The sequence below is a fragment of the Anthonomus grandis genome, chromosome 8 (assembly GCF_022605725.1).
Source record: "Anthonomus grandis grandis chromosome 8, icAntGran1.3, whole genome shotgun sequence".
NCBI lineage: Eukaryota > Metazoa > Arthropoda > Insecta > Coleoptera > Curculionidae > Anthonomus > Anthonomus grandis.
The window spans coordinates 6,410,449-6,435,477 of NC_065553.1; the positions used below are offsets into that span (position 1 = coordinate 6,410,449).

General features: G+C 31.1%; 2 protein-coding genes across 7 annotated transcripts; one reads left to right on the plus strand and one right to left on the minus strand.

Moving 5' to 3' along the window:
• Window positions 1-271: 271 nt before the first annotated feature.
• LOC126739244 (CCR4-NOT transcription complex subunit 11) lies at window positions 272-6,268 on the minus strand. 2 transcript variants are annotated; one of them, XM_050444824.1, is made up of 8 exons: window positions 6,084-6,268; window positions 5,930-6,021; window positions 5,730-5,875; window positions 5,554-5,676; window positions 5,323-5,495; window positions 1,865-2,341; window positions 763-928; window positions 272-704 (listed from the first exon to the last, which is right to left on the minus strand). In XM_050444824.1, the coding sequence occupies exons 1-8, from the start codon at window positions 6,119-6,121 to the stop codon at window positions 552-554; spliced, it is 1,368 nt and encodes a 455-aa protein (XP_050300781.1). In that variant the 5' UTR covers window positions 6,122-6,268; the 3' UTR covers window positions 272-551. The 2 variants fall into 2 exon arrangements, with proteins under 2 accessions (XP_050300781.1, XP_050300780.1); XM_050444823.1 differs by having other exon boundaries at window positions 5,551-5,676; window positions 6,084-6,266.
• LOC126739243 (mannosylglucosyl-3-phosphoglycerate phosphatase) lies at window positions 5,852-24,628 on the plus strand. 5 transcript variants are annotated; one of them, XM_050444817.1, is made up of 9 exons: window positions 6,600-6,911; window positions 7,002-7,130; window positions 9,629-9,857; window positions 10,158-10,244; window positions 10,535-11,205; window positions 14,669-15,079; window positions 15,137-15,264; window positions 15,429-15,636; window positions 24,002-24,628. In XM_050444817.1, exons 2-9 carry the CDS (start codon window positions 7,005-7,007, stop codon window positions 24,086-24,088), a joined length of 1,947 nt encoding a protein of 648 aa, XP_050300774.1. In that variant the 5' UTR covers window positions 6,600-6,911; window positions 7,002-7,004; the 3' UTR covers window positions 24,089-24,628. The 5 variants fall into 5 exon arrangements, with proteins under 5 accessions (XP_050300776.1, XP_050300774.1, XP_050300778.1 ...); XM_050444821.1 differs by having other exon boundaries at window positions 6,601-6,911; window positions 7,002-7,264; XM_050444819.1 differs by lacking the exons at window positions 6,600-6,911; window positions 7,002-7,130 and adding an exon at window positions 5,852-5,899.
• Window positions 24,629-25,029: the final 401 nt, after the last annotated feature.

Genomic DNA, 25,029 nt, shown 5'->3' on the forward strand with positions numbered 1-25,029 from the left:
TGTCATCTGTCATAGTTTTTAATCTACTTTTGGACCCTCCCTTATATCTTCGTTATTATTTAACATATTACCAGCCTTCCATGGACACACTATAGACTAGCTGCCCTTATGTCGTTTGGCACATCTTTCCACATAATACGCACACCACATCCGTATATATTAATTTAGAAAAATCAAATTCTTCCTAAAATTTGATTTTGAAATTTACGACAGTCTCAATCAGAAAAACGATCTAAATCAGGCATATTTTAAGTAAAAATTAATCAAGAAGTACATAAAAAAATCATATTTTGTATTGAGAATAAATTTGTCTGACGCCATCATTCAATTATTAGCACTTAAGAAAAATATAAATCTTTTAACAATAATTACAATTTAAATGTTTATATTATTTAATCGGTATTACGGCAAATCTAAATTAGTTTTGCAACCAATAGCAGCAAGCGATTAAATAGTCTAAACATGAATTTTATGAACAATATCAATATTACTCAAACCTTCAATGAAAAATTGTGAAATAATAAGTAATAAGTATAAAAAAGAAAAATCTATCAACCATCCAGTTTAGTTTTGCTCGTTGAGGTGAAAGACGTCAAAAATCCCACTTCCCCCGACTCCAACTGCTTCAAAAGCCTAAACAGCGCAGCCGCCTCCCTTATCCGGCTGAATTCAATGCAAAAAGCTTGAACTTCAATAAATAACTCCTAAAGTCAAAATGGCAATAAATTTGATTTAAATTTCATTTAAGAATAATTGACCTACCTGAACATTAATTATCTTATTTCTAATCAGGGACTGTAAAAACACACAGACAAGTCTAACCAGCCTATTTTGCATGTATCGATCTTTGATAGTTTCGCATGTAGATATACAGTTTGAGATATAGAGATGTACAAATTCGGTTGGGAGATCCACGGTCGTTGTAAGCCTTAAAAAATAATACAATAAAATAGCAACTTGAAATTTGACCACATATGTGTATACTATAATGTCAAAGAGAGAGAAATGTAATATAATGCACCAAAAGTCTTAGAAAATTATTATAAAAATTCAGAAAATCAGTTTTAGAATTTTTATTATTCTGTCCTCTTTCAGTAGAATATTCGTTTAATTCTTAATTGAGACTTGTGATGAAGACGCTTTTGAAATGAAAATACGCGATTAAGTGCTTGATTACGAAGAGATTTCATGAACCTGATATTTAATGTTATGCAGAGATTATACGACTATTTTTTAAATTTTTCTTAAAGGCGCATGTCTATCCAAAAAGCCTAATATTGTTAACATTAAAAAATCTACATTTGAATGAATGTTGTTAATGAGATAAATGGTCGACTTAAAACTCTGAACATAATTTATAGGTTCTAGGGATCTAAACAAATGTGAAGTATTAGGAGTTTCGGCGCTAACTAGATTTAGATGGACACTTCTGCAAATTCTTGTAAAAAAATTTTATCAGAGGAGTATTTGTGTGTAAAAGCTATTTGGATGGAAGAATTTAATTTGTAAGGATAAAAAATGCATAAAGTGATCCATTATTTATTAAAATAGGAGTTCCACAAGGCACACTTTTAAGCCTAATACTTTCTTTATTATATTATATCAATACCCTAACTAAATTAAAACTTAAAAATGGCTCAGTCATTTCTTATAATATTTTCTGCAAACTCCTGGAATGATGTAAAAGAATATACGATTAACGAATTAGAGATTGTACAAAATTGGGTTAGTACTTTTAAACTGACTTTGAATATCAATAAAACTAATTATGTACATTTCACCCAAATAATTAATGTGGTATAATTATAAATACAATTCCTTAAAAGCTTTCAATGCAAGTGTTCAAAAAAAAAACTATCCTCACCTGTTAACAACTTCCATTGAATGCAAGGACATCTCCATATTAACCAACACATTAAAATATTCTGTGATCTGTTTTGATTGCATCAATTTCAGCAGTACTTCTATGGCAACTATTGGATTATTCTCAACCAGTTCGGGCAACTTCGGTGGCGTCAGTCCCACATGATAAACCAACTTAGGCACCCTCTCCAACTCAGTTAATAGCTGTTGTTGCTGTGGCAATGTCAGGGTCGCCTTGTAAGCTTTGTTCATTAACTGCCTCGCTTCATATCCGGCTAAATCAGTGATGCACATTGTGGCATCATAGCAAACCAGGTGCTCTTTGGGATTGGTGGGGTTAAGCCATACTAGTTCATCTTTACAATTTAATAGAGGAGGTGCCAAAGTCACAAATTCCGGCTTATATACTTGATTTACTGGTGCGTTTTCGCCTGTTGCTAACTTAACTGCTATGTCTCTAATATGCACTTCTGGTTCACTAAAACAAATTATACTCTTTTGAATTTTATTCCTTAATACCACTAACTTTTCCTAAAATAAATTCCTAAACACCATCTGGCATCTCCCCCTTTATATAAGGCTAATAAATTATGAAGAACATTTTAGGAAAACTATAAAGAAGCTTTTACTTGTAAAAGCATTTTATTCTCTATACGAGTATTTAAATACAACTTTTTGTAAGGAAATTTGCATAACATGATGTGACTTCTTACTATGTACTTTTTTTTCTTTTTTTAATTTGTGTTGTATGAATATAGGAATTTGAGACCACTTTTTTTATTAGATTTTTGCTTTTAATAAAAACTGATTGATGTTTAAATTCTTTTATAAACTGGCACATATGCTAAGACAGCTTATCAGTCTGAAGAACACTAATTGGTGGTGGGTTGGCGTGGATTATTCTAGAGATGCTTATCTTTTAAATCTGCATAAGAACTTACCTAAGATCTCACTTAAGGCCCTAAAATTAACACGTACAACTTTAAATTGGCGGCCTTAAAAATCATGGGAAAACGTTTTACGAATAAGATTTATTAAGAAGAGGTGTTTTATGAATAGGAGTTTTTTAAGAATAGGAATCAAGCTTACCTCAAGATGTTGGATGGTGTTTTATAAAGTATATTCTAGTAATTTTTCATATTACATGGTTAGTGTAAGTTGCCATGAGGGAACCATGATGTCGAACCAAATCGAACTTGTTAACCTGAATACCATACCATTTGGAAAGAAAGCCAAAACGCAATCTCTTCAATGGATAATCTCATGTAGGACCACTTTTACAAGAATTGACAATACAACGTTGCCTTGCTTAGCTTTAAGTTGCCGCGAGTACGAAAATCAATCTACTCACAAAAATAGTATTCAAATTACAGAAAAAACAATGGCAACAAAAGCCCGGTATGCAAAATGCTAATACGAAAAAAGTTAATCCGTGAGCATGGCGTGACCGATGACAAAGACAGAAAATTCACGTTAGTCCGAGAAAGAGAGAGACAGAGAGAGAGAGAAAAACAACCTGATTCCAGTAAAATGCTTAAAATTCAAAGCGAAGAAGAGCTGACGCCATCTAGGAGTTCCTATTTTCTTTACAAGTTCATTAATCCACTTTACATTAGATGTCGCTATCAGTACTATTCATATAATATTACATTATTACAATATAAAAGGAACCAAATAAAAACCCTACAAATTGTATTTTTAAAATTTTACATTTTTGTAAAAGATTATATTGTCAACTATTTTTAATATTTTATATGATGCTTCGTTAACAACATTATGTTAGTAACAAGATTTATTCCGAAAACAGCTTAACTCTGCTTGTTTCTTGTTATAATGTTGAGGGACTATCTGTATGAAAAAACATTGGCGGCAACCTATTATGCTAATCTGCAGTATTATATAGAAGTATTCGTGATATAAAAAAAAAGCACTGCACATTATGTGTGGTTTCAGAACATGAGCTTCATGTAGTGGAAGATTTAGAAATTTAAACTTATTTTTATTTATTTATTTACTAACGGGCATTAAACCCAATATAAAATCAAATTAAAGTCAATAATCAATCAAATAATTAAATCAAACAATATACATACAATCAATAAAAAATCAAGTAAAATATTTATATGGAAGGAAGAAAATAATATCATTCTACAAATCCAAGTTGCACAGAAGTCCATATCACACCACTTCCTAACAGTCTAAGATATTAATTTTGATCAATAAAGCAATCCAAATGAGCCAAGTACTGGTTTGCAAATTTACTTGCCTTTAAGTAGGGAATTACTTTCATAATTAGTCCCATGGGAAGGAATATAACAAAGGATATGTTTGACAGGTTTATTTGAATGGTACCTGTAATCCAATTCTGCTAAGACTGAAAATGTGCTTTGACTGAAAATGTAAAATATCATAAAAGATCTCATGTCATGAGCTTCCAAAATTTCAGATTATATTTAAATTCATGGTAAATTATAGGAAGTGGAATGTTTCTCTTTAAAACAATGTACCTCAAGAACTTGTGGTAAAGCTGCTCTATCAGTTGAATGTAGTTAAATGAATATGTTAAGATGATGACTCAATGAACAAGATTCATACTCAAGGTGAGGAGGAACTAAGGCCCACTAGAGAAACTTTTGAAGTCTTTTGTCCAGCTTCTTATAAAACCCAGCATTTGTAGGGACTTTGAAATAGTAGCCATAATATGAGAAGAATATTGAGTTTCAAATTGAAGACAATTCCTAGATCCCTCAGATATCAGATAATTATGTACCAACTAAAGAAAAGATTAGTAATTAAGCTGAGAATACTTAATAATAAATTTGAAAGAACTTATAAGCCTATAATCTGTAAGTTGCTTGTTACCTGCATATTTCAAAATTTTTGAATGCAATTTGTTATTTTTTAAAAACTTTTATCATTTAAGTGGTCACCTCTTACCTACTTCCTTGTGAGTGCAAGAGGTTCCAGCTTAAATAGTATCAAGCACACAGGCTTTCTCTAGGGTTGTTTTTTTTTTTTTTAATAAACTCCCTCCAACAATATGACAGAAACAATCTCTTGAGATTTTTAAAAAGAAAACCTTTGATTATGAAATAAAATAGAACCATATTCAATAGGTGATTACTTGATTTTGCTCTTTTAGATTAGGTGCCTATAGTTAATGTTTTTGGGTTTGTTTATTCAGTTTTTATTGTCTTTTTATGGTAATTTTTATGCCCATTTGAATTGAATTTTTGTTAAGTTTTACTTATTCTACTTTTAGTTATTTTAATTATTGATACCTACTAATTTTAACTGATTTGTGTTGTTTTTTTTTCTGTTTAAGTATCATGTTAAGTATCATATTGTAAAAGTTAATGCAAATAAAAATATACTGAATACTTAATATAGGCTCAGATCTCAATATAATTGAAATTGAGTTTCTATATAAAAAATATTTAAGAATATATCTTGACTTACTCTTTATTAGGATTCTTGTCGGGTAATGATAAAATCACTGGAATACCTGATTTGCTTGTATGTGGCATCACAGACTGTTTCTCAGCTACTGTCAGCTGAATAGCACTAAAATCAACTTCACTAGATGGTGGGATGTCAGAATTTAACACCTGATGTGCAGTTTTTTTCAGCAACTACAAAGTAACATAATTGATCATTGTAAAAAGACCAAAACAGCAAAAACACTACCACATCTTTAGACACTTCTGCGATTAACTGAATAACAAAATGTCTTTCTGCATCAGTAAGTCGGGGAAGCTGTCCAGGGTATTCTAACTTAGGAGCACCCACATTATTGTGTTGCTCTGGTGGGTACTACAACAATTGTTAGTGGAACTGTATGAAGAAGTTACACTGATAATACTGACCAGGAGATGTATAAAAACACCTGCAAAAGGAGTCACTGCAAAAGACTCTCCCCTGTAGAGCTCATATAAAACAGTAATCGCTGTAAGACGCTGTTCTGTGGTTGCTATGAGGTCATTTTGCAATAGCATTAAGATACATGATCCAACTAGAAGAAAATATTGATTTTCAGGTAAGCAGGGGGCTCATATTAAGAAGTTACCTTTGAAATAATCCGAGTTATGAAATTTCTTGTGAATCTCATTGCTTATTGCCTCTAAGGTATGGTTTTTGATGTTTTTTTCGTCTAAAATACTATATAATATAAACAATAGGTTAGTTAAGATCTGTTTCATTGTATAAGGCAAACTACATACTCTAATAAAAGGTTACACTGGTCCACTGTCAAGCTCATCGTTGGATTTTTTAATGCAGAATTTTTAAAATTTTAATAACTTCTGTCTTAGTATATAATTTTTACATTTTAATTCAACTATTTGATTTTTTTAAACACACATACAAATAAAAACATGTCTTATGATTGTCATTTCTATCACTTGTCAAAACTTTGACATTTCAGATTTCATTCAAAGGACGAAACTAATGGCGATTTCGACTGGGTTGTACGGTTTCTATTCTTTCAAATGGTCTCGAGGCGAGCAACTGCTCGTATACAGAGTTGAATTTGCAGGGTGCTGAAGCGAGCTCTAAGAATAATTTTAAATTGTCCGCTCTTTCGGGTTAGTATTACTTCTCGACATTCAGAGGGCGCAACATTCGATCGACGGTTCAGTGTTCTATTGGCTCTTATGGGAGTTTTCTATCTAAGTATGATCATTCTGTTTGATAGTTGACAAACGGTTTTATGACAGTGACGTTTCTACACTGTTTGATTTTGATTTATGCCAAAATTAATTTTCCGAATTAATAAATAATGAATTAGTTTTCCTTTGTCCTTGTACGTTGTCCTTTGTAAAAAATTCCAAAGGCTAATTTCCCCACCCGGACCGTTACGAAAGGAATCTATTAATAATCACGTCGTTTTATATTACACTGAAAATTCGCATTTAGTTTAACTGATCAATACTGCAGAATTTTTGGGCACTAAGTCGATTAAACGTCGTATAAGTGCCTAGCAAAAGCCGAATTTAAGTTATCTATTTTTATTAGCCGATATTAAAATAAATATTCGAAAGATCACATTTGTAAGTATAGCTAAATTTGATATAATCGGAAATATCTCCCCAAATCCAATAAATTATCCTTACGAATTTATATCAATCATTTTCACGCAGAAAATGGCCAGTTTTACTGCCCAGGCAGCCCTTCGGGCCCGCTGGAGTTCCTTGGTTGAGGAACATTCCATTGAGGTACCGGCAGAGGTTACCAACAAGGTTACCAGTGTTGTTGGCTGGCTTAAACAGGTCAATATAGTCCTAGAAACAGCTAGTTTTCTGTTGCTTTTTTGGCATGAAAGTTATAGTTTATTTTGTCAAATTTTTGCACAGCAAGAAGTAGATAGTGAGGAGTCCCACCTGTTTTGCAGCTTAATTTTCAGGTATATTTATTAAATCAATTTTTTTTCTTTACTAAAATTGTAATGCATATTTTTTTAAACCAAGTTCCCATGACTAATTTTTTTATACCTAGTTAACTGTTATTAAAGTAGCCGGCCTTCAATCTCTGTAAACAGGCACTTGAGTTAATAATATAAAGACAATTATCTACTTTAAATCGGAACGTCAGGCTTTGGTAAAGAATATCTTCTTGAACTGGTACAGAGAGAAATCTTGAATAATAATTTAACGCCCACATGAAAAAATTACTAATTAGAAAAAGTATCATGATGGTATTCACCGATAAGCCTTATTAAGCAACTGTCATACTATTTGAATTGTGTGCAAATAGTTTTTGTTGTTTGCTGTTTATTTTGCTACAATATTTGTAAGTAGAATAGTTTTATTTTTGTACAATGTCTAAAGAGAATTATTTATTTTAAAAATCCATGACATTTTTTATGAATAAATTAAAACTTAATCTTTAAAGTCTTACTAAATCCCTCAATATAAAACAATCTTCCCATAGACCCCTTTTAATTCCAAGCATTTTATTTTCCAAAGAAAGCAATATGAAATAAATGTGCTTCTTTAGTTTTTTTCTGTGTATAAACAAGCATAAAATGAAATTGCCTATGTAACTTTCTTTTTATGTAATTTTGGAAAACTGAATATAATTTTATAAAATTGTGTAAACATATAGATTCTCTATTATGAGAATAGTTTTAAAATTAAATTTGTATCAAAGAGCATAGGAGGATTATTTTTAAGATTTGTGCAATTTAATATGTAATCTTCTAAGTCCCCAATTTCTCCACATATACAATTCTCGGTCAAGGAAAGGTTTATTCTAATATGTTTGTGTTTGGGATATAAAATTTTTAAACGCGAAATTATTCTAATTTGACTTTTTGCAGAGCAGTTGATAAACCAGCTAGATGTTTTAATTGAAATGGAAAAGCTGTTTATATGTAACTTTCTTACTTTCCATTAAAGTTAAAATGAAATGTGAACTGTAAAAACCTTCAGTGTTATTTTAGTACCTGTGATCCTTAAACAAATGATTTATTGTTGTCCTTTACTTTAATGAAGACCTAAGAGTCCCACAACCACAAAAAATGTTTGTTGTGAGAGACACAATAATTTTTGACTATCTTTGGTAAATTATTGGGACCTCAGACACAGATTTTTTGCTCACAGCAAAAAATTTCCATAAGACAAATAACAACAATCAGAAATTATTATATCTGGTCATAGTTTATCAGAATGATGATAAGGAAAAGCTTTTTGGGTCTAAAGTTTAATATTTAAAATAATCTAATTGCTTATCATAATTTAAAACACCACACCACAGTGATGTGTGGATTTAACCACAAAGCATTATTATAGATTTTCGCAAGCTGTTTTTATAATTGTCCTACATATCCAAAGATGAGATATCCTGTGTATAAGCAAAAATAGTAAAAAATGCACTTTAAGGTACAGGGGTGAAACAAAAATTTGTTCAGTGAAAAACTCTGTAATCTATTTTCTTCACAAACTCCCTCAAGTATAAATTGAAAAAAATACTTTTTTATTACATTCTGTAGTAAATGAGAAAGATTGAAGGGTACCCTAAATGAAAAGTTTTCCAAAAGTTCTTTGCAAAACTTTTTATTAAAAAAAAAAAGAATTTTGCAAAAATTTGCCTACAGCTTTCTATATGCCACACCTGAATATATATTATGCTCTGTATATTCTACATTCTATCTTTAGTCAATTTTAAGTTGGTATGGCAGTAATTTAATAAATTTTACATAAGTTTTAATAAATTTTAATAAGCTATTATTCAAATACGTTTTATTAGCCACATATTAAATTTACAATAATTTTTATTTGAATGTCTAATTATTAATCTCTAAAATGCCACAATTTTTTAATAGCAAATATGCTGTATAAAATATATCCCTGTTTGGTGTATTTAACGTATATTAAATAAACCTAACAATAATACTCATACCATGATAAATCTTGGTAGTCTTAATTTTTGGCATACATTCAAATTAACTTTTTCTCAAAATGGGGGGGTCAACAATCTATTTTAGCGTTATCGTTATTTTAGCACAGGCATAATATTAAATTGCTATCTCAATTCAGTATGTTTCCTGTGACTAAAGTGATTCAATTAGAAGAGAATTAAACACCTGTTTAATGGGTGAAACAAGCTTTCAAATGTAAGCACATGTATCCATTTTTTGCCAAAGAATTTTGTATGTTGGTAAGTGGACCTGTTAATTATTTTAATACCAACGTGCGTTTTATTAATTACTATCCCTAAACCCATTAAATTGTATGCAGGCAAATTAATAGATTTCAACCCTCTTCAGGCATCATTGGAAGTGCGGGCGGCTGGTAGACGCGCTGTAAACACTTTAGCAGGCTCGAACATGTCCGACACTGTGGTGATTCTTCATTTTAATGATGTTTATAATGTGGAACCGAGACAGGGCCCTGAACCTGTGGGGGGTGCGGCCCGGTTCTGCACCGCAGTAAAGAGTTTTCAGCACTTAAACCCTCTGGTTTTGTTTAGTGGAGATGCTTTTTCACCAAGCATGTGTAAGTAAAAAAAAAAAATAATTAAAAGGGAATGGAACACTTTGATATGCATTTACTTTAGAGGACCTTTTGTGGAAAATTATGCAAAATTTTATTGCATATTTTGTGATTAAGTTTCAAATCAAATCAGACGTATATTAAACCTAATAGGTAATAAAAATGAGAAATTATAATTTTTATTGGAAGCATTTATTATTAACGCATTATCAAATTTCTTTTTTTTCATTTTTAAAAATCTTTGTATAAACAGCTATATGTGACCTAGCAGACTTGATTATTTGAAAGTTTATCTTTTTTCAGTGAGTACTTTTACAAAAGGGGAGCAAATGGTACCAGTATTAAATGAGATTGGGACACACTGTGCTGTTTTAGGCAATCATGATTTTGGTAAGTATTTCATACATTTAGTTTTTTCTTTACTGTATGTTAAATAATTTTTTTTAAACTCTATAAGATATTCCACTTTTGGTTTAATCTATGCACCAAACCTGTGTATGTAGTTTCTTTCTATGTCAGTAAAAGTAGGCATATTAGTAAATTTAGGCTGAAGCTTTTCTAAAAAAGCTAATGGGAGCTCACTGGACCAAAGAGCTTTTATAGTCCTCATTTTATTCGCTACGTTCTTGTCTTTTTTGAAGATGTAAAACGAAACCTTGATACGTGTATCCCTTTACTAGATCACGGTCTTGAAGTGCTGTCCCAATGGGTCTCTCAAACCGACTTTCCCTGGTTAATGTCCAACGTGGTCGATAACGAAACCGGACGTCCGTTAGGCGAGGGTCGAATAACCCACGTAGTTCACTGGTCTGGCAAAAGAATCGGCCTGGTAGGCCTAGTGGAAAAAGAATGGCTCGATACATTGGCCACCATCAATCCAGAGGAGGTGACCTTCTTAGACTTCGTCGAGGCCGGTCAAAAGTTGGCCGCCCAACTTAAACAGGAGGGATGCGATTATGTTATCGCACTCACGCACATGCGCACTCCCAACGATATAAAACTGGCCGAGAATTGCGAGGAAATTGACCTGATTTTGGGAGGTCACGATCACGTTTACGAGGTCAAACAGGTTAATAACAAGTACGTGATTAAAAGCGGTACGGATTTCAGACAGTTGAGTAAGATATGCGTGAATTTTGAACACGTCAAAAGTGGCGGAAGACCTGAAGTCACCATAGAGGAGGTGAACGTAACATCACAGTATGCGGAAGATCCGAAGTTAAAGGAGAAGTTAGAAAAGTATACCAGTGTGGTGCAATCCAAGATGGACGATGTCTTGGGGTGCTTTTCGGTACCCTTGGATGGAAGGTTTACATCTATAAGAACGTCTGAATCAAATTTAGGCAATTGGGTAAGTGTTTTTATTTAGTAACTATCTATTTAGTAGAATATTGGAAAAAGAACTTAAATAAAGGAAATAATAATATTGACATGTATTTTCGGGGAAAATGTTTATGATTTTATGACTAGTAGAATGTGTATACAGTGCATCCGTAAAGTAGCGGATGAATTGAATAAAAATTAAATGGACCGTTTCTGAAAAAAAATTTCGAACCCGGCGATTTTAATATTTGGTTTAGGGTTTTTCTACATGGAAATTAAAAATACAGGGTGACTCAAAAAAAAGATGACGTCATCAATATGTTTTTTAAATGGAAATCACCATTTTTTAATGCAGAATCAGAAAGTACATACGTATTTTTTTACAAAGGGTATGGTACAATAGAATAGTGGTTACATAAGAAATTTTGAACCAAAAATGATGATAAAATATAAAAATTAAGGAAATACCTATCTAAATTAAATGTTCGAATTGAGCACCGTTAACAAACCTGACAATAACCAAGGCGATTCAAAAATTCTTGCGTTGTCAATGATATCTGTAGTAATATTTCTAATTTCGTGGCATATTTGCTCTTTTAAATCTTTTAAACTCGCTGGTTTAGTGATATACACTTTACTTTTTAAGAATCCCCATAAAAAGTAATCGAGGGGAGTTACATCTGGCGATCTGGGTGGCCATTCAATGAACCGTCGTCTACCTATCCAACGATTTGGAAAAACTTCATCTAGATAATTGCGAACGGGTAAAGCATAGTGTGGCGGAGCTCGGAGCTCCATCTTGCTGAAAAAAAGATCACGTTGGTGCATGCCGGGTTCTTCCAAATCCGGATACAAAGTTATCAGAGCGGGGATAAGATCATTTTGATGAAAGTCAAAATACCTCTTACCACTGAGAGTGTCATAAAAAAATAAGGTTCTAAAACTCTTCCTTCCACTATACCGCACCAGACTTTGACTTTTTGAGGCTGTTGTGAATGACATTCTGTAAATTAATGAGGGTTTTCGGTAGCTCAGTATCGACAATTCTGTCTGTTCACATGGCCTTTTAGAGTAAATGTTGCTTTGTCAGAAAATATTATAATGTTATCATTACATAATTGCTGCATTTGCTACAAAATTTATTTCGGAGATCAAAATCATCTTTCGATAGCCCTTGAAGTAAGAATATTTTATAAGGGTGGTACTTTGCTTTTTTTTAGATAGGTATTTCTTTAATTTTACATTTTATCATAATTTTTCGTTCAAAATTGCTTATGTTATCACTATATTCATTTGTACCATATCATTTGTAAAAAAATGTGTACTTTCTGATTCTGCATTAAATGGTGGTTTCCATTTAAAAAAACATATTGATGACATCACATTTTTTTTTAGTCACCCTATATATTTAAATTCCACGTAGAATAACCCTAAACCAAATATTAAAATTGAAGGGTTGGGGCATTTTTTTCAGAAACGGTCCATTTCATTTTTATTGAGTTTAGCCGCTACTTTACGGATGCACTGTATAATAATTTCTTCCAGTCTTGAATTGAAGACAAAATTGAAGCAACTTTTAAAAGCCTATTAGTTGAAATCTTGAGTTTAGTTGTGGGATGGGATCGAAGGAATAAAAACAAACGTCACTTTTTGTACTGGCCAACGTTTCGCAATAATTTTATTGCTTCATCAGGGCCCTAAGGTAACAAAAAAGACACAATAAAAAAGGATTATTATATATAAACAAAACTTAACTTTTTGAGGTTATGTTGATACCACCAAAAAAGAAAAAAACAGAAAAACAAAAAAAAAAAAAAAACAACAAAATCTTAGATTTGAATTAAAAAAAAATTACACAACAAAAAAAAAATGATAAAATTGCTTACATAACAGTATGATTTTGCTTGTCATAAAAAATCATGTTTACAGGACACACAGGTAACATAGAATATATAAAATATTATTTTTTTAACAAAAACGGTTTAAATTGATGGGTTGTATCACAGACACAGTTGCTTTAAAATTGATTCTACGGTGTACAATAATAATTTATCATCTAGCCAGAAAAAACCGGGTATGCGAGAACACAATAGACGCATTCTTTTTAGTGATAAGAACCAAAACAGTCCCAAAAGTTTACATTTTGATTTGATCTATTAGATTAAAATAAGAAGAACTTAGATTGTCTATATCCGTTCTTTTATTTACCGCATTATTATGTTTTTTTATGTTTATCATTTCGGCTAGAAGTCTCTTTTTAAAAAGCTGCTGTTGGCCCATAATTGTAGTCTTGCCAAACTTAAAATTGTGTCCTGTATTCATTTTGTGCTCAGCTAAAGCAGTAGGGTTTTTTTTTAAGGGCTAAATTCCTACAATCATACTCATGTTCGTATAGGCGCTGCCTCAAATATCTACCCGTCTGACCAATGTAACACACATCACACCCAGAGCAAGGTATTTTATAAATAATGTTAGAATGTAAATCAAAGGCGTCTTTAGTTTTAAGCTTCGTAAAGAAATGTTTTCTTACCGAGTTTTCACTTCTTTCTGAGATTTTAATAACATCAGATTTTGATTGTATGGTCTTTTTAATTTTATGAGAAAGTGTGTTAATGTAAGGAATCTTGAAATAAGCCAATTGATTATTTTCATTGTTTCGTGTAATATTTTGAGTAATTTTCTCGGTGTCGTTAATTATTTTTTTAATAATTGATAGGGGGTAGTTGTTTTTCTTTAAAATTGTCTGAACATAATGAAGGTTTTTTTTATGATATTCTGGACTGGAAAGTCTCAAGCACCGATGTTTTAGGTTTTTTATTACATTTATTTTGTGTGTCATAGGATGTTCTGAAAAATAATTTAAAATGCGTTCTGAAAAAGTTGGTTTTTGATACCAATCTGTTTTTATGGTACCATCTGTGGATCTTATGACTTTAACATCCAAAAATGGAGGACTACAGTTAATTTCTTGTTCGATAGTGAATTGTAAACGTGGATGGAAACTGTTGAAGACTGAGTGAAGAGCTTTTATTTTGACTTGATTTTTTTTTATTGAAGACCTATTAGTTGACCCATATTTATAATTCCATATTAAAATATGTTTAATTTTTGCTCAGACAAATGTGTTCATATTTAGTTTGACCATCGCATCGGGTCGTTTATCTATACAAATAGTTTCAGCATTCCAAAATAGGCTGATAATTTTTTCGGACAAAATTGAAGCAACTTTTCCAAAAATGTAATTTTAGTTAAGACTGAAAGTGTATAATATATTCGCATTTGTTCTTATTTAAGTATGCCTTGTGGCATTTTTGATTTGACTATTTTTTTTATTTTAAGCCTGATGATGCTCTAGCCAGAGCAAAACACATGTAGCCTGTGATTATACCTTGTGAGACCCTGATTTGGTGTTTTCTTTGTTTTCGTCAAGTAGAATACATGGTTAAAATCCGGTATAATAATTACAAGACCTAAAATATACATGTTTTCAGGTTTGCGACGTTGTTCTGGCAGCCACAGGAGCGGACCTGGTCATCCTAAACTCCGGCACTTTCCGATCCGATCAGGTCCATCCAGCTGGCGATTTTACTATGCGCGACCTCACTAACATAATTCCAATGCGGGACCCTCTGGTGGTACTAAAAGTAACCGGTCAGCAAATCCTCGAAGTACTGGAAAACGCCGTATCAATGTATCCGAAACTGGAGGGCAGATTTCCCCAAGTAGCCGGCGTCAGTTTCGCTTTCAACCCCAATAAACCACCCGGGCAACGGGTCGAACCTGCTTTCGTGCGGATAGGTGACGAATATTTGAAGCTGGATCAGTATTATAGGTTGGCCACTAAAAGTTATTTGCATAGCGGCTGTGATGGTTATTCCATGTTAAAAAACACGGAAGTTTTGGTAATATTCTAAAGTAAATATGGTCATTAGGTTTGTGAATGAAGTAATGTTTTCTAGGTGAATGAAGGAGAGTGTCCAGAGTTGGGTTTAGCGATTCAAAATCACTTTCAAGCTATTAATATGAGGCTGGGGAAGACACGGAAGCAGTCGAAGCATAGACAATCATTGGTTACACTTTCCAGAAGGTAAGAATATTTGTAAATTTATTTTTTAGCTGAAGATTTCAAAGAAAAAACGTGAACTATTGCAAATTTTATTGCGATGATAACCAATTAAAAATGGATAAGGATTTCGCTAGTTTGAGTGGAACTCATGTTTTAAATTAATAATTGTATTCTTTTTTTTGCAGACATAGTTTAGTAAAAATGTTGGACGGTAGCGAATTGGACGGGCCCCCGCCTTTACGTAGGGCAAGTACAATAGACACCTCAACGCATAATAACGTGCACCACGGAGCGAAATTAACTCGTAGGGCTTCACTGGATGACTTGGAACAAGAAAGTTGTCAACTGATACCGAAAATTGACCACAGAATTATGGTGATCAATAGCGAAGAGGTAATTAATGGAAAAGGACTGTGATCTTGCAAGCTTTTTTTTTATTCGTGTTTTTTGTTGTTGTTTTGTTTGTCAGTATTAATTGTTTCGCAATAAATGTGCTTTTGAAGTGGCTTTTTTCGATACGTTTTTTTTTAACATATTATATTCTTTAAGAAAACTTCTCTTTTGATTTTTATTTCATTTCGTACGAAATGTTACGTCTTTTGTAGTGTCGGCTCACCAGAGGAGGTAAGGGAGAAAGCCTCCTCGTAAATTGCTAAGATTAAATTAAGTATTTTTTGCAGTAGAATCCAAAACAATAAATGTACAATGTCGCATTATAATACGTATTATATACTTAATAATCACGGCCTATTACGTAAGTTACAAGATTACATTACATGTTTCGCCCTACTAGGCAATCATCAAACCTCTAAATATACAGTTTTGACGAGGAAAATGGAAATTTACAAACGTCAATAATATCTATTTTGTGTGTAGATGGCTTGTGATAAACTTCGATTATGTGGGGTAAAATGGCTTCGACCACAGCATACGTGAGTTATCGAAACACGATAACTACGATAACATAAGGGTTGTGAATTCAGCTTATTCAAAGGTTGTTACAGAAGTGAATCTGCTCTTCAATACCTAACAAGCAGTTGGTCAAGGTTTCTACTTACTTAAAGTTCCTAACTAATCATAATTATTCAAATGAACCTATAGTTTTCATATTACACGTTTTTAAATATCGTCGTCTCAGAGCCACAGTAAGATATGTAAAAACAAAACTGGTTGCTTTGTTTGAAGGAAATATTTGTCTGCAATTCAGTTATTAATATTTAATCTTAACTAGTATTTTATACCTAAACAATGAGAAAAGAAATTGCCAACAATTTTATTTGAAAGATAACAAGAGAATCATCATAAATAGTGGTGGATGCTAAGAGTCATCTATAAAAATTATGGTGTTTCTTCGGTATTAAATAATCATTACAAAAAACTAACTAGGTGGCTTTTATTGCTTATTGGTATTAGCGGTGCTTTATCATAAGCGTGAAATTAGGTCGGACGCCCTCTAAATCCTTATTTTCCTTTTAATGTTTAGACTGGTAAATTCTAGAGGTTTGTATAAAGTGTTTTTAGTTGCTTCACTTTTCCTTACTTTAATTATTTTTATGTCATTAACTAAAACTGTTTTACCGGTTTGATTAACATTAAAGTTAGCCCGTATTTATTAATAATTATATATAAAGTTCATAATTTTTGAACAATAAGAAATTCTGGCAATAATTAAAAAAAAGAAAGTATGAAAGTGGTGCTCCAGGACCTTCTTGGAAGTTGTGCATGAATATACATATAAATGGAGTTAAAGAAATTTTTCTTCAGTCTTGTGGTCTCAAGTGCACTATTTTTTTTTGCGAGAGTACAAGTTTCTTGAAGATGTCCCTAGTTGGCGCTTATAACCGTGACTTACATTTCTCTTCAAACTTCAAACTGTTCTTAACAATCAGTGATCTCTTTTACCACGAATAAAAATAATTTCCACACGTTCAGTTGTGCTGTATTTGAATAACAAATAGCATCGAAATAAAAATCCCAGGTAATAATTCTGACAACGCATGTATCATGCTTCGCCTCTTAAAGTAAAAATAGAAATACAAAAATACTTAAAAGGGACTACTAGTAGGAACTACTACTACACTGTAAAATATCGAGTGTTAATTTTAACACGCAAAAGTGGTCTATATAGGTCCACACTAGTGCATGTTAAAATAACCACTGGTAAAAAGTGGTTGTTTTTATTTAAAAAAAAATATTTATTTTACCCAATTTAGCGTGTTAATAAACGAACGAAAATAAAATTTAAAAAACCCCTTCCGTATTGTTAAAAGTATATTTTGAGTGTCAAATGTATTTAAATAAAAGTAAAATTTAATCACCCACTTTGGTTTAAATTAAATTTACACAGGTGCTTAAAATATTTATTTCGGGTTAAATATATTTAAAAAAAAATAAAAAAGTACACTTAATTTATGGTTAATTGAGTTATAAAAAATGGTAAATTTAACTTACCTAGGGTTAAAATTATTTTTATTAGTGTAATAAAGAATCTATTTAGGTGGTAATTTATACTTTAAATAAAATATATTTTCCTTTATTTCGTGTAATAAGTATTGAATTTCAGGGTTAAAAGTAATTTTTTTCAGTGTATTTTTTTTATAGTTGAGTGTGTTAGCCGAAAAAGAACCAAGCACAATTTTTAATTTACAAAAAAAATATTTAAAGTATTTATTTGTTTAGATAAAAGCTTGAAACTATTTCTAAATAATCTTTGGTACATATATTAAAGATTATTAACGAAGAGTTGTAAACTATTCATTTGAACAAATAATACACGCCTGGTTCCTTTTCGAATTTATCACCCCAATTATTACATATTACAATTATTTCGGTTAGTCTGTATATATTTGATAAAAATAAAAAAAAAATAAAAAAAAAAACGCAAACCTGCGTATTCCAAACGATTAAATCAAAAAAGTTGTTCTAAGAAAGGAGAGCAATTTCTTTTTAGGACAAATACAAATACAAGGCATAGCAATCAATTTCTTAGACATGATCTATTAAAGAATAATATAACAAACATAAAAAATATATATACAAATTTTTTGTCTCCTTGAGTACTTCTAAAATACAGTCACTTTCAACGATTGTATTGTCCTCATCCATTATGCACACTGTATCCTCATCATCAAGGGAAAACTTTTTTTTTGCTAAAATTAAAATATTGGTTTTATTAATTTTGACCTGCTTGAGAAACATGAATTTTATAGTAATGGGATAAAAATAATATTTTAATTAAAAAAATTACTTTAATTTTAGATTTTTTTTTAATTCTCTAAAATTTCTTGGCATTTCCTAAAAATTTTATAATAAAAATTTAAAAAAAATTATATATAAGTATATTTTTTTTTAGAATTTAAGAATTTCTGAATTTTTGATAAGAATCTGGTAGCTGTGGAGAATAGCACCTTTTGCTAAAATGCACCTAAAATGGTCGGATTTCTTGCAAAATGTGTAGATTAAGGCTTAAATTGTATATTCCAATGAAGATGGCGCGGCGAAAAAATGTCGATTTTTATGTAAAAAAACTACCTAACATTTTAATTTTTTATTTCAGAAAGCAACCCAAGGCCAACCCAAAAAATTTTTGTTTTTCTTTAATAACTAGATCTTGAGTTTGGGTTGGGGTTTCTGCATAAGAAAGCACTCTCCCCACCACTCTTTAAAAAAGGGCTTTTTGTGAGGCCATCTATAGGTAATAGGTAGGTAGACAATTACCATAACCTCACATTGTGTCAAAGTCGGTCATTTTAGTCAATTTTAGTGTGAAGTAACATCCCCGTCGCACGTCGTAGTAAAATTTCGTTTTCCGTCATCTTTATTGGAATATAATATGTATGTACCTCAATCTACCCAGTTTGCAAAAAAACCCGACCATTTTAGCTGCATAGCAAAAGCTGCTTTAATATATTCTCCACAAGTGCCAAATTTTTTAATTAATTACTTGTGCAACTAGACCACTAACCATATCTTCTAAAGTAATTTTAAAAGTTAGATTATTTTTTATTGTGGGGTCAATGCATGTCAATTTGCAAACGATTATGTTTGCAAAACCTCAATGAAAAAAAAATATAAAAACTTACCTAAATCTTCATAGCAAAAGTCTTCCGATAGTTTACAAAACTTTCCCTTGTTTTTATAATAAAATTTAAATATAATTGAAGACATATTTACTCGGAGCACGCTTACCTTTATAACTCAAACAAAAATCCAAACTAAACACTAAATTAAATTAACGACGGGGAGACGAGATCAGACAGGTCAGGTTCAGGTCGAAGCGTCAAGAAAGTAGAGAGACACAGGGTTGGTAAAGTCCAATTCAGAAATCTATTAGAATCTTTGATGTGTCGCAGATGCCGCACTAACTAGTCCGTGCGCCTATGTCGTATTTATTGTCGCATGATATACATGTTTAAATGGTAAGATTTTATATAGTTTATCGATGAAATCATTTTAAATATACGTAAAACCGCATGTTTTATACTATTTTTTATTTTTCTTTCGAAAATGTCCATTTTTAGAAAGAAAATAATATCACAAGAAAATAATATCAAAAAATTGACCGCGGACTAAAATCCAAGCATCTTACAAAATATTTTAAACACTCCCAGCACTCACAGCCTGTCACCTCTTTTTAGCCAGTCTATTAAACAAAGATAAAACATCTGCGTTCTGGCGATTCCTACTTTAGGCTGTGCAAGTAATTGTGTATCTCTCTCTATCCCACTGATTTTGAGAATTACGGGGCCGTACCCAGATAAATTTATGGGCTGTTTTTGTATTACTTTTGACGTGTTTTTAAAGAAATCTTTAAGGATAGGTCTATCACCTTTAATAGTTGGGAGGGAGGTCAGGTGAGGTCATTATTATTTGATGGGTTTTGCTGGTTTTCCTTTTTCCCCTTTTATGAAAGTGGTGAATTTAGAATTTGGCCTGTATTCGTCTAAATTTTTTGCAGTTTTTACTGTGAGGAAGTGTGTTTTTTTATTTGTGTTTGTGGATTTGTTTTAGTATTATAACTGCCCCTGTTTGCCCTTCAGTGACACAATAAAGACTACTTCTTCGACCTTTTTTCTGGGAAAAACCCTTTTTTGCTATAGTAAGAAAAACACTGTTTTTATTAAGAAAATAAGTCTAAAATTTTGTTTTTTACAGCTTACTTCCCTCTGTTGTGGCAGTTGAAAATCAAATTTCGTGTTTGTCTAGGAATTTTTTTTGACGAAGAAATTAGTCATATATAATATAAGAAAAAAGTCATATTTTTTTCTTACTTAATAATAACCACAGTAATTTTTTCAAGAAGGAAAATGTCAAAATTTTGCAATTATTGATTTATGGATTATTCTGAAGATTTTTTTAGTTTTTTTTAAAGAAATGACTAAAATCCACTAGCTAAAAGCCCAGAACATTGAAATTCCGTCCCAGGAGTGCCTGGGCGAAAAAAAAACATTTGTCCCTTATTGGCACCCCAATATTTTAAATTTTTTAAAATCAACATTTTTTCAATTATTGATTTATGGCCATCTCTTTTCTGAAGAAATGATTGGAATTTATTCATTAAATGTCAAGACAATTGAATTTTCATTCCAGGAGTGCCTGTAAAAAATAAAATAATTTGTCCCTTATTGACACAATAATATCTTGAGTTCTAGTAGTCAAGATTTTAAATTAATTAATGAATTATGGACTACTCTGAAAGCTTTTTTAGTCTTTTCTGAAGAAACGGTTGAAATTCATTTACTAAAAGTCAAAAAATTGGATTTTTTGTTCCAGGAGTGCCTGTAAGAAAAAAAATAATTTGTCTCTTATTGGCCCGCCAATATCTTGAATTCTAGTAGTAAAAATTTCGTTATTATTGATTTATTGACTACTTTGAAGACTTTCCTAGTCTTTTCTATAAAAATAACTAAAATGTAATAACTAAAAGTCGGAAGAAAATGGACATTTTATTCCAGAAGGAAAAAATTTGTCTCTTATTGGCGTCTTACTTATACCTTGAGTTCTAACAGTCAAAATTTTCCCGTTATTGATTTATGAACTACTTTAAAGCTACTTTTTCTTTTTTGAAGAAATGACTAGAATCCATTTATTAAGAGCCAAGAAAATTGCATTTTTATTCCAGGGGTGGCTGTAAAAGACAAAATAATTTCTTTCTGGTTAGTACCCTAATATCTTAGGGTTCTATTGATTTAATTTTGAAATGAATGAGTTATGGACTACTCTGAAATCTTTCTTAGTTTTTGTTAAAGAACTTACTAAAATCAATTTTATAAAAGTCAAGTAATTGGAATTTTTATTTCAGGAGTGCCTGTAAAAACATAATAATTTGTCAACATTTATATGAGATAAAAGTATAGTTATCACATTCCTTTATGAGCTAGATAGAGATAAACTTATGTGTCAAAAAGATATTGACACATTTTAATATTCAAACGTTTTTTCATAAATAACATTTAAATAATAGAGTGTTTATGGGTAAAAAAATTGAATGGGTTTATAGAAAACGACAGTCAACTGATCAAAAATTAGTCCCTATCACGAATTTTGTTCCAATCTTATCTTTTGGCTCATTAACAACATGCAGCAATATATGCCCTTCAGCGACACAATAAAGACTGCTTCTTCCTTTATTCTCTGGAAAAAAGTCCCTTTTTTGCCATAGTAAGAAAACCCTATTTTTATTAATTAAACAAGTTTAAAGTTTTGTTTTTTCAGCTTACTGCCCCTGTTTGTCCTTAAGCGACACAATAAAGAATATAATTATAATGTAATGCTTTAGTATCCATATGCTGATGTGCGAGATGAAGTTGAAATCCATAGCAGCAACAGAGAAACTATTTCCTTCCTTAATGGAACTGCTAAATAACAAAGGCAAAAAAACAGAATTTAGAAAATTGTATTAACTCTTTGGGCCAGATTCAAAAGACTGGTTAAATTTATAAAAGTATTTAGTATTCTCACTGTAGGTTTAGGATTCAGTATACTTAAAATGTAGTGTTTTGTATAAGATTTTAAGTTTTTAGTATAAGCATTTATCTTTGTTAATTTTCATCTAATCTCTCCTATTATGCACAATAACTAAATATCAGGCAAACAAATTAATAAATATTACATTCAGGATGTAAAGTGTGTTTTTCACAAGTAAGACTTGTGTCTTTTAAACGCATAAGATATAGACCGCTAGATGACTTTTAATGTAAAAGTTGATTTTAAAAAATTTACTTCCACTTTTCTGACTACATAATTACTTTTTATCAAAAGAGATTGGTACGAAATATAGAGATGGGGGTTTTCACGAGTATCTTATAATAATATATCATAATATGTATTAATTAAAAAAAAAACAATAATAAAGGACATTGAATATGGCAGCCAAAATCCCCATTAATAATCAGCACCAAGTAAAAATAAATCTCAATACCCAAAAAAAGGAAATATATAAAATTTGAAGACAAACCAAAAGATTTTACCCTTTTGTGTCAAAAAGTAAATATTTAATGCCTTAATCCACAGAATAAATGGGCCTAAGTAATTCGTACCACCTATTCTCTCATCACTTGTTATAAACACCCCACTGATAGCGCTAAAAACTAAACTTATTAAATTAAAATTTTTGGTTAAACTCTTTTTCGTACTTAAATCTTACTTATATTTAAATTAAATATTATCTACCTATCAACTATCCTGAATTTCTAACTTAATAAAACTAATCCCAAGAATCCCGAATAATAAATGTTAAGGCCGGACCTGTGCAACTTTTCACGCTTGAGTGGCTGTGACTGAGGTCAGACGTCTAACAAAATAGAACGTGGGCGCATGTAGTCAAATTTTACGAATCAAATGTATAAATTCTTAAAAAAATGCTTAAAACATTTATTTATTTAATGGACTGATTAAATATCGCTTAGAATATTACTTTATGACTGTTTTCACATAAAATTTTGCGATTTAAACATGCATGTCATGTGACAATGCAAGCAACACCGGCACACGGACTATTTGCGGCACATCAAAGATTCTAATAGATCTCTGAACTAAACTATAATTTCACGACTTGTAGCAGCAGTGAATCACGCACACGTTTAGTGTTAATTTAACCAGTTTTAAGGGTATATTTGCACTGGATGCATTTTTTTTACCATATAACAATATTTTAGCACGGCGCGTATTTTAATAGTGTTAATATAACACGCAAAAAAATAAAAATAGTATACTTCATCGTGTTAAATTTAACACTCAAGAAATTTACCACGCTGTTTATTCTTTTTACCACCCTATTATTTTTTACAGTGTAGTAGGAACAAATATTTTGCCCATTTTTTCAGGCACGAATAATCAAAAAGTCCACGTAGTAAGTAGTAATTACGCTCGGGCATAAAATAAGTTTCAAGACTAATACTACGATAGCATTAGCAATATGTTTTTAATAATTTATTTAATTAATAATAAGAAATATGAATTAAATAAGTAATGATTTATTTAATAAACAACAGAACCACTACAACGAAGGTAGTTTTGTAGGGCATCATTGAAAAGAATTTTTTAATAGCTTTCAAATAAGGTACACATAAGTAGGATATTGCCATTTAAGATTATATGCGTTGACTGGCATTGAATGCGTAAGACCAAGTTAGCCTTTACATTATTATCATACCTCAGATATAGCCATTATAAGTGTTTTTAAATTGTCACCCTGTATATATTCGAAATTTGAGCTAATAAAATATTTCTTTCCTTTTTATATATGGTTTTGTTTCAGAAATACCAAGAACTTATGCTACAAAGGCAGAGGTTCGAGCAGGACTCAATAATAGAAGAAGTGGACGAATGCTCGCCTCAAAATTAATTGTTTTAAACTACCCAAGAATTGTCCCAAGTTACCATATTGTGTTAATTAAGTCTGCCTTCTTCCATAGAAACACTTTTCTGGTTCATTATATTGTATGTACAAAAAGATCTCAAGAATATATAGGTAAAATAGATCATATAATAGGACAAAATCTATATTTGCCTTCAAAAGAACACCATTAATATATAGTTGTAAAGATGCATTCCACAACGAAGGTTTTTTAGTTCTTTTTTCAAACTACAGTTTAGTCCGGTTCTGATAAAAATGTCACTTGTCAAATAAATGACGTTTAGCGCATTGTGTATTATATGCCAATTTTATTGTCAGAGCCGGGCTCGGCAAATATAAGTGGCGCTTATAAACAAATGAAAACTGGTCTCAATTAATTCCAGAGCTTTAATAAGTTAAGTAGAATGTATAAATGTATGCAAAATGACCTCTATGTAAACAAATTATATTGTATAAGCATAAGTTTGCACTTCCCTTTCTTGTAACGATACAAAATCTCAAAATTTAAATAATATTTATTATATTTTGTTTCGGTTGTTTTTGTTGCAAAGTTTATATTAATGGCGGGTGTTTGTGATATTAAGCCCTTTATTCAAGTTCCTTTATACATTTTGGCAGATATATGATGAAATCAAATGTGTTTTATTAGCGTTTATTTGGAACGAAAAAAAAATAAATAAAAAAGTCTTTAAAAAATCTGTGTTATTATTTGCCTTTTACGTCTCGAAAAGAATTATGGTACTACAGTCGATAGTTCCTGCAACATCATTTTTAGTAAAGACATTCGTTGATTTTTTTGACTATTGTCAGTAAATATCCGGGAAAATGTTTTAAACTAAAAAGGATAATAGCTATTATGTCCTGATGAATGATATACGAATTTGCTGTGGATATTAGGAGTAGCACTACGCGTAATAAGAGTCCTGTCA

What these genes read in the sequence shown, in the direction of transcription:
- LOC126739243 (XM_050444817.1), top strand. Translation starts at nt 7,005, where the DNA reads ATGGCCAGTTTTACTGCCCAGGCAGCCCTTCGGGCCCGCTGGAGTTCC. An exon ending in AATCAAATTTAGGCAATTGG is followed by an intron (nt 11,206 to 14,668) that starts GTAAGTGTTTTT and finishes ACATGTTTTCAG; the next exon opens with GTTTGCGACGTTGTTCTGGC. An exon ending in TAAAAAACACGGAAGTTTTG is followed by an intron (nt 15,080 to 15,136) that starts GTAATATTCTAA and finishes AATGTTTTCTAG; the next exon opens with GTGAATGAAGGAGAGTGTCC.
- LOC126739244 (XM_050444823.1), bottom strand. Translation starts at nt 6,121, where the DNA reads ATGAGCTTGACAGTGGACCAGTGTAACCTTTTATTAGA. An exon ending in GTGTTTTTATACATCTCCTG is followed by an intron (nt 5,677 to 5,729) that starts GTCAGTATTATC and finishes CAATTGTTGTAG; the next exon opens with TACCCACCAGAGCAACACAA. An exon ending in TCAATGGAAGTTGTTAACAG is followed by an intron (nt 929 to 1,864) that starts GTGAGGATAGTT and finishes TTATTTTTTAAG; the next exon opens with GCTTACAACGACCGTGGATC.